The 15,029-nt window shown below is 42.3% G+C and overlaps 1 protein-coding gene across 14 annotated transcripts in view; it reads right to left on the reverse strand.

Moving 5' to 3' along the window:
- Nucleotides 1-7,796: 7,796 nt before the first annotated feature.
- The window catches only part of znf618 (zinc finger protein 618), a 90,851-nt gene continuing 83,618 nt past the window's right edge, over nucleotides 7,797-15,029 (reverse strand). For all 14 annotated transcript variants that reach the window (XM_069889509.1, XM_069889554.1, XM_069889517.1 and 11 more), the window contains one exon: nucleotides 7,797-12,715. In XM_069889509.1, the coding sequence (XP_069745610.1) occupies nucleotides 11,202-12,715 (1,514 nt within the window). In that variant the 3' untranslated portion in view covers nucleotides 7,797-11,201. The remainder of the gene's footprint in view (nucleotides 12,716-15,029) is intronic.

The raw sequence follows: 15,029 nt of genomic DNA on the forward strand, positions 1-15,029 counted from the left end.
TCCTTCATGTTTAGCAATACCCAGTGAGGTAAGATCAAGAGTGACAAAATCGGCAGGTGGAGAATCGAGCTCTCCACCTTTAATTATGACATACTGTATCGGCCAGGTAAACTCAATGACCTGCCAGATGCGCTCTCTTGGGGGACTTGTGCCAACATACAACTGGACAGGCTGCAGAAACTCCACGAGGAGCTCGGTCATCCAGGAGTCACTAGGTTCGCGCACTTTGTCAAAGCTCGCAACCTGCCCTACACGGTCAAGGAGATTCCCTCCATGACCCGAGCCTGCCCAGTGTGCGCTGAGTGCAAGCCCCACTTTTTTCATTCAGAGACCACCCACATCATCAAAAATACCTGCCCCTTTGAGCGTCTCAGCGTAAATTTCAAGGGGCCCCTACTGTCGACCAACCGTAACACCTACATCCTTATGGCCATCGATGAGTACTCCCGCTTCCCATTCACTGTGCCCTGCTTGGACACGACTACCTCCTCAGTTATAGAGGCCCTGCACAGCATCTTCGCCATCTTTGGGTAGCCCAGTTACATCCACAGTGACAGGGGGTCCTCATTTATGAGCGCAGAGCTGCAGCAGTACCTTCTAGAGCATGGTATTGCTTCAAGCAGGACCACCAGCTATAACCCACGTGGTAATGGGCAAGTCAAAAGAGAGAATGCCACCGTCTGGAAAGCGGTTACGCTTGTCTTCCGGTCCAAAGGTCTCCCCACCTCTCGCTGGCAGGATGTGCTCACTAGTCCCCTACACTCCATCTGCTCCCTCCTATGCACCGCGACCAATGCCACCCCCCCATGAAAGGATGTTCTCTTTCCCGAGGAAATCCGAGTCGGGTACGACCATACCAGCATGGCTTACTGTTCCTGGTCCAGTCCTCCTACGACGCCACGTCCGGTACTCCAAGAACTACCCCTTGGTTGACCAAGTGACTCTGCTCCATGCGAACCCCCATTACGCCTACGTTGAGTACCTGGACGGACGGGAGGACACAGTCTCGGTAAGGTACCTAGCCCAAGCCGGATCAGGCGCAGCAGTGCCTTTAAACCAACCTTCCCCTATTCCTTCTCCCCCAGGTCATGTGCTTGAACAGAGTGACCAGCACCACCCCACCTGCTCAAGTCAGACCGTCGACAACACCACTGGGGAATTGAGCGAAGCAGTGGTCGCACCCTACGGGTTTGCCAGCGACCCCAATCCTGGTGCCACAGCAGTCATGCTGAATGGTCAGGCCCCCTGACCAGTACAGCCCCTAATCTCCATCCACCCTGGGGTCGATTCTCAAAGAAGGGGTGAATGTGATAGTATAGATTCTATCACCAATGTGTATATGTACATATGTACAGATGGTAGTGTAGGATGACTGTGATTGGCTGAGAGTGTAGCCACACCTACTGGCAGGTCTTAAAGGATTGCTCCTAGCCAGACCAGGTCATTCTGGGCTGGTCGACCTACTTGTGATATGCTTCAGTCTTTTAGTTAATAAAAGCCTTGGTTTGGATCAACAAGTATTTGGTTCTTTCGATGCGCACTACAGTCAGACCATCATCAGGCCCACCTTGTGTCACACTGATGGATCCCACCTCCTCACTTGCCTGTGGCAGCTGTGACGCAGAAGTCATTGTCTACGCTGCAAGAAAGATAAAGAATGACAAATGATTTAAACAGCAGAAATGGGATTTGAATTGGAAGGGTGGTTTTGTGTGTGCACCATGGGGAGGTCAGAACTCTGCTGCTTGTGAGTGAAGCTTTGCTGTCTCCAACTATGCAGTTCGAGCAATTTGCCAGGGTGGATTTACTCCACTGCAAGACTACTATCTTGTCTAATTTGCTCATTAAAAATTTAACATTGGTGACTCCAATGCTGCTACAACACTGATTTGCTTTTCGACAGCTTCTCGAAGGCCTGAGGAGTTCATTGCAACACTAGAAATAGGAGCAGGAGCTGGCCATTTGGCCCATCAGTGCTGCTCTGCCATTCAATGAGACCATGGCTGATCTGATGAGAGGCTCATTTCCACCCATCACCTTTTTCCCCATATCCCTCCACTATTTAAAAATCTTGCCTTAAATATATTTACTAAAGTCACCTCCATTGCTTCAATGGGCAGGAAACACCAGATTCACCACCCTCTGGGAAAAGGAGTTCCTCCTCATCTCCATCCTAAATCTACTACCCTCAATCTTGAGACCATGCCCCCTGTTCTGGTCTCCCTCATCAATTGAAACAACTTGCCTACATCTTTCATATCTATGCCTTTCATAATTTTATGTTGCTCCAAGATCCTTCCCCATTCTTATACATTCCAGAGTACAGTCCCAGACAATTCAATTTCTTCTCATAGGCTAATCTCCTCATCTCAGGAATCAACCTGGAAAAATAATTTCAGGAGGCTTTGGCAGATTACCCAGGAGCCAATTCAGGAAGCACGCGGGGACTTTTGTCCCACGCTCGGTTTCTCTCATCACATCTCAGACTCTCATTTTCATGTGGGGAATATGGGATTGTGCACTCTGAGGAGACCGGAGTTAGTATGACTTCAATATGGGACTTGCCCCCTCCTGCTTTGGAATATTGTTTGATACAGTGGTTAGTTTTTTTTTCCCCGTAAATATGCCAGACCCCTATTTTGAAAGACTAGGGCCTCCAGGGGTTGCACTGGGCTAGCAACTTAAATGAACCCAGTGGCCAAGAATGTTTTTTCATTACTGAAAGACGAGAATGCCATCATGATACTTGTCACCAACTATCACAGCTGTGAAATGTATAAAGGCAATGCTGGGGAGCAATTAGTGAATGGGAAATGGAGAAATCCACGATTTAACCACAAAATGCAAAGTGGGCTTTGTCATGAGTTGAGTCATTCATGGACTCACCAAATGTCTGAATTCAGAGGCTTTGTTGAGACAATTTTTCACACAGATATGGAATATATGAGTATGAAGGGGTTGTTCCTCAAGGTCTGACAGCATTTCAACTCGGTGCTCCTGATTTCTGGGCACCTGGTATGGAGGATCAGTTGAGGTTCTCCTCAGCAGTTTGGCACTGGGCATGGCTAAGATGGTCCAGGCTGCAGGCAGTTTGAGCTGACTGCTTGACCTTCTTCTGAGGAAACCAGAGTGTTCATGTACCCCTGGAGGAGCACTTAGTGCTCAGGGGTAGTTTGGAGGGTCTCCGTGAATAGTTGCCACCCCCTTACCCTATCCTTCCCCAAAGCATTTGACGTACTTGTAACTTTTGGACAAAGAATAATATTTATTGCCAAAAAATTAAAAGGGCAGTACTGACAGAGCCACACCCTGTGGGAGGGGCAGTGGTGGGGTGTGCTGCCCTGCCGGGAAATCAGTCAGAGGGAAAATAATCCAATAATTACTCACGACTTTTATAAGGACAGCAGCAGTTACACTAGACAATGAGATTTTGCTTCCTGAACAGTTTTGGGTGTATTCTATGGATTTTGGGTTGCTGATCACAAAAATCTAAATATTAAAGCTAACTTTATTGTCTCAGCTTTTGCCATATATTTGCCTGGTTTCAGTCTTTCTGTGCATTTCTATGTGACTGCTTGTAGACCATTGGCTTGAGTTACTCATGCTTTATTAGTCACTTCACTCTTCAGCGCCTAGTGCACTCAGACCAACCTGTATTCACTACCTCCCCAACACTCCTGACCTTTGTTCTGACCAGCAGCTATTGTTCATCTTCGGAACACTAGCTCTTTCAGATTGTATTGTATCTTTGTTTTTGGCCTCCATGATATCTCTGCATAACCAGTCACAAAGTCAGAAGAGTTGCCTTCAAGTAGAGTTGCTCCAGCATTTTATCAATTCACGCAAGCACCAAAATGTCATCACGCTATCAGCTGCAAAGGTCATGGACTCCAGGAGCTATGGTATCCTGGATTCTAGAGCTGAAATTACAATATCTTGCTAGCCCTGGGTGAGAGCAGATCCAACTGTTGCCTCCTCCCTTCTCCATCACCTTCTCTGTATCCCAGCACAATGAAAGAAAGGCATGAACACCATTCACACCTTCGCCATGGTGCCAGAGCCAAATTGCACACCTGTGAGCATCCGGAGCAGTTTTTACATTGGAGTCACTTCCAATGAGAATTATAAACTGATGCAAGTCAAATTCAGAATCTATTTTATGATTACTGAATCTTGTCTTTAAAATTAAAAAAAAAAATTCACAGCCTCAGTATTTAAATGAGTACTCCTGATAGGGGGAAAGCTCATCTTCAAGCTTTAAAAATCCAATTAAAATTCCATAAATATTTGACATTTAATCTAAAGTCATCGGAGAATACACAGATTCAACACTTAGAATAGCTTGTGAATATTTTATGTAGTCTTTCCAGTTCCATCATCATACAGATCCCATTAAAATACATAAATATTTGACATTCTAACTGAAATTACTAACATGAGCACAATTGTGCAAATGAAGTTTTTAGGGAAAATGTTCAATTTGCCTAATCATGGAATATTAATTTTAGAATTGGATTTCTTTCCAAAGCAATCTAACCAGTTTACCAGTTGAAGACCAACAAAGCTTTGTGGAGTTTGAGGATTGTACAATGGAATTTCTCTTCTCATTTTTTAAAATCTATTATTTGTTTTGGAATCAATGTAAAAGATGAGAAAGAAACAAGATAGCCACAACTGACCTGAATCTATTCAAGGTGCACATGGGAACCTCATCAGAATTCCCAGCAATGGATGATTTGCATTCGCGCTGTACCTAAAAGTAGCTTTATTGATTCATGAGCCAAAATTAAAGCACCTTTTAATGAAGCAAATAATCATTAAAAACTTTCAGCTTTTCAGAATTGATGTCAATATTGTATTCCTGAAATACAAACAGAGAATGATGGAAACACTCAGCAGTTCAGGAAGCATCTGTGGAGAGAGAAGTTGAGTGAATTATTTCTTGTCCAAAGATAGCAAAACAGAGATCAAAGAGTTTTGGAGGTTGGGAGGGGCACTGTTGAGAGAAAGTATTGACTGATCAATTAAGAGAGACTGAAACGAGAAGAATCGTGGCGATGCCTGCTTGGAGTGGGCCTGATAATCACCACTGTATGGGATAAGTTAGTTACAGAAATGAAAATGGGGATCAGAATGAAATGTCTGGATTGGGAACTTGTGTACAAACATGACACATTGTATACTTGTCAGAAGAGTTTATACTTGAGTTTTAAAAAACCCATTAAATCTTTAAATGCATTTCGGCTGCATATGAGGCTGCTTAACTAGATGAGAGCCCATGATTGGCAGGAAACAGTGTGGGAATAAAGGGATCCTATTCTGGTTTGCTACCAGTTACCAGTGAATTGCAGGGGTCAGTTGGGGCCACTTCATTTCATGATGTATGTTAATGATTTGGATTGTGCACAAAATGGCTTTGTGGCTAAGATTGCAGATGAGACAAAGATAGGTGGAGTGGCAGGTAGTGAGGAGGAAATGAAAAGGTTGCGGAGACTTGCACAGATGAGAACGATCAAAGAAGTGGCAAATGAAATAAAATGTTGGAAAGTGGACAGTCACACACTTTGGCAGGAATAAAAGGGAATCCTCTTGGAGGATGGATGCCTGAGAGGTTAACCTCTATGCTGAGTGAAGGTGGAAAATATAATGTTGTAATTCAGATGTAGAGGAATACAATACAAGAGCGGAGATGGTAAGGTCTCACTTAGAGTATGGGGTACAGTTTATATCCTTATTTTGGAAATAATGTGCTGGCATTGGGGAGGGTTAAGAAGATTCGCAAGAATGATTCCTGGAATGGAGGGATTAGCATATGAGGAATGTATGATAGGTCTAGGACTGGACCACTTGGAGTTCAGAAGAATGAGGGACCTCATTAAAGCATTTTGAAAGGCCTGGACAGATTAGATGTGGCAAAGTTGTTTCCCACGGCAGGGGAGTACAGGATAAGAGGGCACAACTTCAGGATTGAAGTGTGGCCATTTAAAACAGCGATTCAGAGGAAGGAATTTCTATAGCCAGAGTGGTGAACATCTGGAATTTGCTACCACGGGCAGTTGTGGAGGCCAGGTAATTAGGTGTATTTAAGATTTGATAGGTATCTGAATAGTCAGGGTATCAAACTTTATGGGAAGAAGGGAGTGGGGTCAAGTGGAAGAATGCCAGCACAGGCTCACTGGACTGAATGGCCTACATCTGCTCTTATATCTATCTTATGGTCTTGTGGTTTCTAGAGCTGAATGAAAAGCCTAACTTTTATAGAAACCTATACATCCTGAACACCCAATTGCAAGTACTTTGAAATAGATTGTGCACTCCACAACGAAAGCATTAATCTGCATCTGCTACATTGAGTTGTTGGATTCCAAATCATATATTGCAGAACTGAATTTAGCACAACTTCACAATGTGAAAAATAACTGAAATCCTATATTAAAATGCAGTTAAAAGCTGCCCGTCTGTGAATGAACTCAAAGCAATTTTAAGAGACTGAATTTACAAAATACCTAGTACATGTGAGAAGGTTCAATGAACAAGTTATCTCTATTCAGGCAGCCATATAGCAAGCACAATTTACAAAGTGGATTACAAAGAAAGGGAAGATCAATTAGCACCAAGCAAGGGGGCAGTTCTGGGGTTCATTCAGGACCCTGATAGTTGCAGGAAAATGATCTTGCAACATGTTGGTACAAGTATTTACCCTTTTCAGTGCTCACAGGAGTGAAAAAGGTGTACCAGGTCCTTCTTTTTTGCAGTTTAACTGCCTTTCTTAGTCAGCAGGAGATGACGATGGAGTCCATGCCATATCCATGTGAAGGTTTGGCCAACCAACCTTGTCCTAACTCCGTAGTCCTCAGACACTGAGTAGGAGGCTGCTTGTTTTTCCCGCTCTGATGCCGTTTGCAACTTCTCCTGAGAAAGGTCTGGAAGGTTCCTGCAGTACTGTGAAGAGGCTGTAGCCAGAAGTGCTTTCAACCAGATGAGGAATTAACTGAGGCTAGTCTCAAAGCTGCTGACCTGGACTGTGTGGGCTTCAACCACCAGGATCAGTTAAGACACTTCCTTGTCTGCACAGCAAGGCAGGGGCCATGTTGGGTGCTGGGCTTCAACCACCAGGGGATCGGTTAGGACATGTTCCCGTGCACACAGCGAGGTTGGGGCCATGTTAAGCAATGGGCTTTCCTATCAAACAACACTCCAGCCATGCCTTCACAGCAGCAGGGCCATTGGGGTACTTTGCACAAGGCCAGTATTTGACCTCATTTGGGCTGTGCACAAGCAGGTGCGGTTGGCAAAACAGTGATCTGATGAGGGGCCATCACCATTAGCTGGGGATAGTGATGGGGAAAACCGTTACATGGAGAAAGACTCCACCTTACAATGATGGCAAACTATCAGATGCACAAGTTTTAAAAACAATTTATTGTCTGAGAGATTTGGCTTTAGAAGCATTTTTCTCCCACCCAAGGCTTTTCATGTAAAGTTGCTGCTTAGTATTCTGCAGGGTCATCCCAGCCCATTGCTTGGAAGGAAATTAGAAGAATCAAGGGAGATGGTATTGGTGTGGAAGTGAATGATGGAAAAGTTTATTGAACACATCTCATACAGAGAGAAAGGTTCTTCTGTGGGCAGCCAACAGGTGCAGGAGGGGTCAATGCAGGATTCATTCATTCTCTCAAACCTCACTTAATTTTTGAAGCCTGGTGGCTTCTGATCAAGCATGGAAATACCGAGTCGCTCTTGCATTCCTCTAAAACAGAGGAGCTTACTTCTAGGAAATGCCAGAATCACTGGAAAACTTGGAAAGCACATCTCTGGGATGTTTTTTTAGATTTAATTCATTTCAAGACTATGTACAGTAGGAAGCATTTCATATTGCAGAAACTTTTAAACAAAACAATTCATTTCAGAACAGTAAAGTCACCATTTTTGTTTAATTCATATATACAGGTGAACAAACCTGACTGCTGTAAAGATTAGGATGCACAAGATTATTAACAATTCATTGCAAGTGGTGCTCTTTTGTATAATGCTTCCCATTCATACACGTCTAATTGAATTTAAAACTACAGGGTGCTTTACATTGCACAGAATTTTACATACCTTTCAGCCCCAAACATTTGTAATTGTTTCCATCAAAATGAGTGGCAGTTATGAAGTCTTCTCATAATTTACAAAAGGGTTGATGCAGTATAACCTTTAGCTGAGTGATAGACTAAAAACCTACAGGTATTTATTTATTCATGGGTTAGATAAATCCAAATACAAAAGAGGCACACAGCAAAAAAATAGGCCATTTGGCCTCAATACTCATGCTGACCATCAAGGACCTACCCATACTGACCCCATTTTCCAACATAAGTGGTTGCCTTGATGCTTAAATGATGGGCGAGTCTCTGCCTCCACCATCCTGGCAGAAAGTGTGCTCTGGATTCCAACTACCCAATTGGAACAAAGTTCTTCCTCAGAACCCCTCCAAACCTCACTCTTTTATCCTAAATTTAACCTCCATTTTTAAAAAAAACCATGCCTCTACTATGGGAAAACATTTCCTACATTGAAAGCCCTAATGATTTTGTACATCTCTATTAAAACCCCTTCCATTAATACACCTCTCCACTCTAGGGACAATTAAACTAGTCTCTGCTACTGATGAAAACGCTCCACCCAGGTAATTATCCAGATTCTGCATTGCACCTTTTCCATTGCAATAAGTGTTCCTTTTGTGTGGGGATCAGAACTGCACATTGTATTCCTGCTGTAGCCGAACCAATATTCTATAAAGTTTTGCCCTTGTATTACATTTTGATTCATGAAGGTAGCTATTCCCTGACCCTTCTTCACCACCTTGTTTCCTGTGTTGCCACCTTGAGGGATCCTTGAATATTAGAGGACCCTGTTCTTCAATACTCCCTAGAGACCTACCATTCATTGTGTGTGGCCCATCTTAGGTAATCCTCCCAAAACAATCACATTGCACTTACCAGGATCAAAATTTCATCTGTCAATACTCTATCCATCTTGGATTGACATATTCTGATGCCTTCAAATATCCTCACTATTTATACAGCAGCAAGCGTCTCAGCACTGATCCCTGTGGTACATCACCATTCACGGGTCTCCAATCACAAAATCATCCCTCCATCTCCCTGCCCATTACCAAATCAATCTTGGATCCACAAGCTCTAACCCTTTGGACCATTCTCCCATGTCAAAGTGCTCACTGAACTCAATATAAACCATATCTGTCACATGGTCTCAGTAGATTTTGTAAGCTCTTCAAAACATCCAATTGATCAGATAGGATCATGTTGACATCACCAACTGCAGCTAGAATGGACATGGAATTTGGGTAGTGGCCAAATCATTACTCCACTGTTGCACACTCCTGTATTTAGGAAGAGTCTTTAGAAAATACAGAGTATGGACAGTAAAATTAAGACTTCTGCAGATACAGGAACCACCTGCCTGAGTAATGTTTGAACCTACTGAAGGATTCATCATCAGAATAGTAGTTGGAGGGTAGTAACTCTGCAATGGACAGAGGACCAACTTTCCGTGGAAGAACAGACCAACACAGTATGCCACTCTATTGTAAAAGAGTATACTTGGGAGGAGTAACTACTTTGTATTGCGCAACTCCTTTGCAATTTATTTCAGCCAATTTTAGTACAGACAAGGAAGCTGCCAAAAATAATGTCTACATGGATTGTTTTCTTTGGAACAAAGGAGATGAAGAGAGATTTTGTAGAGAGGACAATAACACAGGAGCATGCATTTAAATACAATTAATTAGAGGAACTGAAGAATTGTTTTTCCACTAAACAGACTGGAGGTCACTGTCTGAGAGTGGGTGAGCACATTTAAAGTGAGGACTTAAGAAGTGTGCCCGCAGAGCCATGGACCAAGCACTGGAAAATGTCTGTGTGGACACAATAGACTCCTTTTATGCTGTAAATCTTTCTGCTTCATTGATAATGGAAAGGGAGGAGAGTTGTGTCTGTACCGAGTTTCTTTTGATTAGTTTAAGTTCAGTATCCAAGATATGGAGTCACCTTTGCTGCAGTACTGTCACGTTATTTTTGGATTGTTGTATTTTAATATTTGGCTTTGTGTATGGCTTTTAGTTTAAAATAAAACCAGTTAAAAACAAACAAGTTCAACATTTGCTCACATCTTTGCAGTCTCCGAAGGAGCAGTTATTGCACAATCTTTGTTCTCTCCCTCTCTCTCTATAATATATAGCAGGTATCTGAAAGTCAGACATTCCTCTTGTTGAACTGATAAATATTTAATATTAAATTCTCATCAAGTTCCACATCAATTTGGACATCAAATTTCATAGTCTGGGAACTTTCTATTCAGAGAACATGACATTTTAATAATATAAATGACTGTCAGATAACCACTTTGAAATAGCAGACATCTCATATAGAAGATAATAGTTCCATTGATTTTGACAAGTAATATATAACAGCACCATCTTCAACATTGCAATTTTAGACAACTGCCCATATTAAAGGTGGTTATCAGTCAAAGCCAGGAGAACACAGGCATAGTGTAAAACCATGAACTTTGGCTGGGAATTGGTCTCATCTCCCATTAACTGTCGTCTTTCCAACAATTTAAATTGGAACCATTGTACTCTGTGCATTTGGTACACAGACAGGGCATTGGCAGAGACAACAGTAACAAGATTAGAGGGGGTGTAGGTTTGACCCTGGTGGTTGCTGGAAGCACAAAATAAACAAGCTACAGATTTTCCACAGCTTAGTGCATACTCCAATCCTGACATGGAGACTTCCATTAAAATGTAACATTAGCCAATTTGCGGCAAACTGCACAACCATCACCCATTCCTTGGTCCGGGAAATACGTTCAATGAACAACACTAACTATTTATTTAGGTTAATTAAAGCATAGCCCAAAAACAGTTCATTGATACCCATCCTGTTATTTCCTCAGTATAGATCAGGGATCAAATTTGGGGAATCCCTGGACTGCTTTGTCCAGGCATACTGGATACAGATTCAGTGAGCCACCAGGGGCAGCTCACCCAGAACATCTCAACAAATACAACATAGATCACAGAAATAAGACACAAAAATGATCACAGTAAGAAAAAGTCATGTAATAAAACGGACTTCACCACCTGGGTTAAGTTCTGCTTTAAAGCACCAATGTGTTGGACAGAGAGGCAGCTACTGCAAGTTTGATTTCAGAAACATTAGCTTGTTGATCACCTCAGGTGATAGCTGCCTCTTCTGCTTTCCTGAAAATGTCTCAAAGTTATTCAAACAGCCGCTTCGTGCACCAACTGCTGGCACCGCCAAAAGCCAAAAGGCAAGTTTGGCTAACTTGGGGTGCTTATGAGTGGCATTAGACCAGTAACCAAACAAATCTATCGTTTTATTGGGCACAGGTTCCTTTAGATATTGAAATACTTCCTCTTTTCGCTCATCCTGATTCACGTCTTTGTTTGAGGGAGTTTTCAGGTTTTCACTAATCCCACGCACTCGCTTTCTCGCTGGTTGAAATTCAACAACATCTTCACAAGATTGCCCGATATCCGAAATCATTTCACACACTCGACTAATGACTTCGTCTTGCTGGTAATGTGGCACTGACCTCAAATGCTTTGAGTGTGGGTCAAGGACCATGGCTACTTTGTGAGCATTCTCCATTTTGAAGTTCTCCTTCAAAGATTCCAGAAAGAGGTGGCAGAGTTTGCTTACACTGCCTGCATCATTAGCTTTGGAAGTAAAGAGTTTCTCTAGTCTGATGTAGGTTGGGAGTACAAGCTGCAACGTTGGTTTATTTTCACAACTCAATTCTATTACAGCCTGCTTTACTGGAGCCAAAATGGCTGCAAGATTACTCAACAAACTTTTATTGCAAGTTTGGAAGTGTTTGAGCTCCTTTCTGCCACTGATTAGTTCTCGCAACTGTTCATACTTCTCGTGTACAAGGAGGAGAGAGTCTGCAACAGAATTCCAACAACAGGGAGCCTGCTGCCCTTCAAGAATACTGGATAACTCTGGAGTGACAGTACCTTGTTCCAATGAACTCATGATCTGTATGCAGTTACTCACAAGTTCAGTAACTTCTGGCATGTTTTGTGCCTGCAATGTTCTTTCATTAAGCACACTCCTTACTGTTGAGTTCAATGCACAGGCCGAGCACCGCAGACACATCCCAGCTTTCAACAATGCAGCAGAGCTGACTTTGCTATCCGTGACATAAATTGTTCGCATCTCTGACATTACAAATTCAGAAAGGACATTCAACACCCACTGATGAACCTGTTCACCAGTTTCTTTCCCATCAACCTCTTTAATACCCAGCACATATCTTTTCATTTGCAATCCCTCCACCTGATGAGCTGTTAGAATGTAGAATGACTCTGACCCTACATTCTGACAATGGCAGGTGACACCTATTCCCCAGCAAGCATTACTTCCAAGTGCACATGTTACTTTCACCTTCACCTGGTTGTACATTCTGGGCAGATGCTTCAGGGCAAGTGTGTTCATATCGCCAAGGACATCAGCTACAGGAAAGGATCCATAACGTGCACCAATGTCCACCAGTGTCTGAGCAAGTTTAACGAAGTCTTTCCCATTAATCACAGTCAGTGCCTTCAGATCAGCGCACATCACCCTGAGCAACTTTTCAGCAACATGTTGTCGTTCTTTTTCAAGGACTGAGCTATTTACTGCAAATGAAAACAATTTTTAAACATAATAAAAATGTCTTCACAATAAGCTAATAATTTTACAGTTACAATATGACAATGAATAAATGCTTTGGTTAAATTTAGTGAATTCTCATTATCATAAAAATAACGGCGAAATTCCCACGAGTTTTTTTTTTAATATGCCAACATCTGCAAGTTGAGCCATGTGAAACATTTGCAGGTTGAGCCTTGTGAAACAATGGAAAAGACAATACAAAATTACCCAGACTTGCACAGTAGTAAAACTACATTAGTATAGGATAACTTAAGTAAGGAAGATTTATACCAGTTAATCCCATAGATTTATTTTAAATTAATAATGAAGTACATTATAAAAAAGAATGATATTCTCAGATTTTAGACTTTTGGAAATATTGTACATGATTTTTAGGTACAAAATCTTGCTTAAGAGCAGGTCAATTTTGTTCAAAGCCCACCTCAATACTTTTAACAAAATCATCTTGCTGGGAATACAACCCAGTATATTTATAGAATTTATCAGAATTTCCCCCTTGATTTATTAGGTTAACAGCATTTTCTCAAATGGTAATTTCTGAGAGATCTGTCTAGGCTGGAGATACATTGGAAAATGCAGCTGATCTGCTTGGTGGAGAGTGGAACACAACTGAAACAAAACACTTCACCAGTAATGCACAAATGCATTTGTTAACAATCAAAGGATTTGAGATACTGTAATTATAATCATGCTTACCGTAAATATTCGCGTATAATGTGACCCCACCATTTTTGAGTGGAAGGGGGAAAATTTTTACCCGTGTATAATATGACCCCCTCTCCCCTCACCTGCCTGAGTCGCGCTGGCGTCTAGTGCTCACCCGCTCAAGTCACGCTGGCGTTTACCGTTCACCCACCCGAGTCGCACTGGTGTCTACCGCTCACCCACTCGAGTCGCGCTGGCGTTTACCGTTCACCCACTCGAGTCACGTTGGCGACTACCACTCACCCACCTGGACGCCCGAGTCGCGCTGCCAACTACTGCTCACCCACCTGGACGCCCGAGTCGCGCTGCCAACTACCGCTTGCCCGCCCGGCTGCCAGAGTCGCGCTGCCAACTACCCCTTGCCGCTCGGTTGCCAGAGTCGCGCTGCGAGTTGCAGAAATTGAATTAAAAAAAAACTCTTGTGTATAATGCGACCCCCCCCCCCCCTATTTTGAAGGGGAAAAAGGGGGATTTTTTTCACATTATACTCGAATATTTACGGTAGTTATAAACAACATGAATTCTGCTTGTCCAGGTGGTTGGCCAAAAAAAGGATAATAACAAAAGAAAACAAGCACAAAATACAAAAAGGGATAGTAAATCTTAAGTTATATTTAGCAGAAAATTGCATCTAAAGTGAACATGGATCAATTGAAGATGAGAGTAGGAAAGTGGTTCACCAGGTTGATTCCAAAGATAGAGGTAGAGTTGCCTAGAACTATACTCACAAGTAGAATTCAGAATAAAGGAAGGGATTAGATGGAGGAGGTGAGGCTAAAACTGGGGGACATAGCCCAAGATTTAGAATGGAAATGAGGAGAAACTGCTTCTCCCAGAGAGTAGGGAATCTGTGGATTTCTCTCCCAAAAGAAGTAGTAGAGGCTGTCTCCTTGTACATGTGAGACACAGTTAGAAGGAATGAATTGTTATGGGGAAAGGCAGATAGGTGGAGCTGAGTCCATTGTGTGGCAGGTGGACGATTCCTTTTTTAAAAACTATGTACTTGTTTCTGTGCTGCAAAATTACGTTTCTTCAATGATAAAGGGATACGATGAAAATATCTAAAAATGGAAATAGTAGTAATGATCAAGAACTCAGCCTATTTAAAAAAAAAATTAATTTAGAGATACAGTACTGCAACAGGCCCTTCTGACCCATGAGCCTGTGCTGTCATAATGTGGTGGAAATAAAATCAGCCAGGATTTTAAAAAGGAAAGGTGATCTGATGGACTAAATATCTTCTTTAAGCTTGGTAAAAATTAGCCTTGGACAATTCATCTGCAACTGGCTATAACCAATTATTGATATTATGTAGTTTTGTCCTTGGTTATGATTTGGTACTTTTATCTTCATTCAAAGCTATGATTTTATCTACAAACTGTTGTTCAGTCATACATGCTGAAAGAAAACAACTGAAAAATGGACTTTTCCCACAAAACTGGTCTTTAGCATTCAAATTCTAATCAGGGTACACGAGTACGCTGGGGAAGAGTTGCTTAAATTTCCAGCGCCACAATGGTAGAAATGCTCCTCCTGGTGGTAAGTGTCAAAAGTTTTAGTTCACCTTTGTGT

This window comes from Narcine bancroftii, chromosome 1, assembly GCF_036971445.1.
Source record: "Narcine bancroftii isolate sNarBan1 chromosome 1, sNarBan1.hap1, whole genome shotgun sequence".
Lineage (NCBI taxonomy): Eukaryota > Metazoa > Chordata > Chondrichthyes > Torpediniformes > Narcinidae > Narcine > Narcine bancroftii.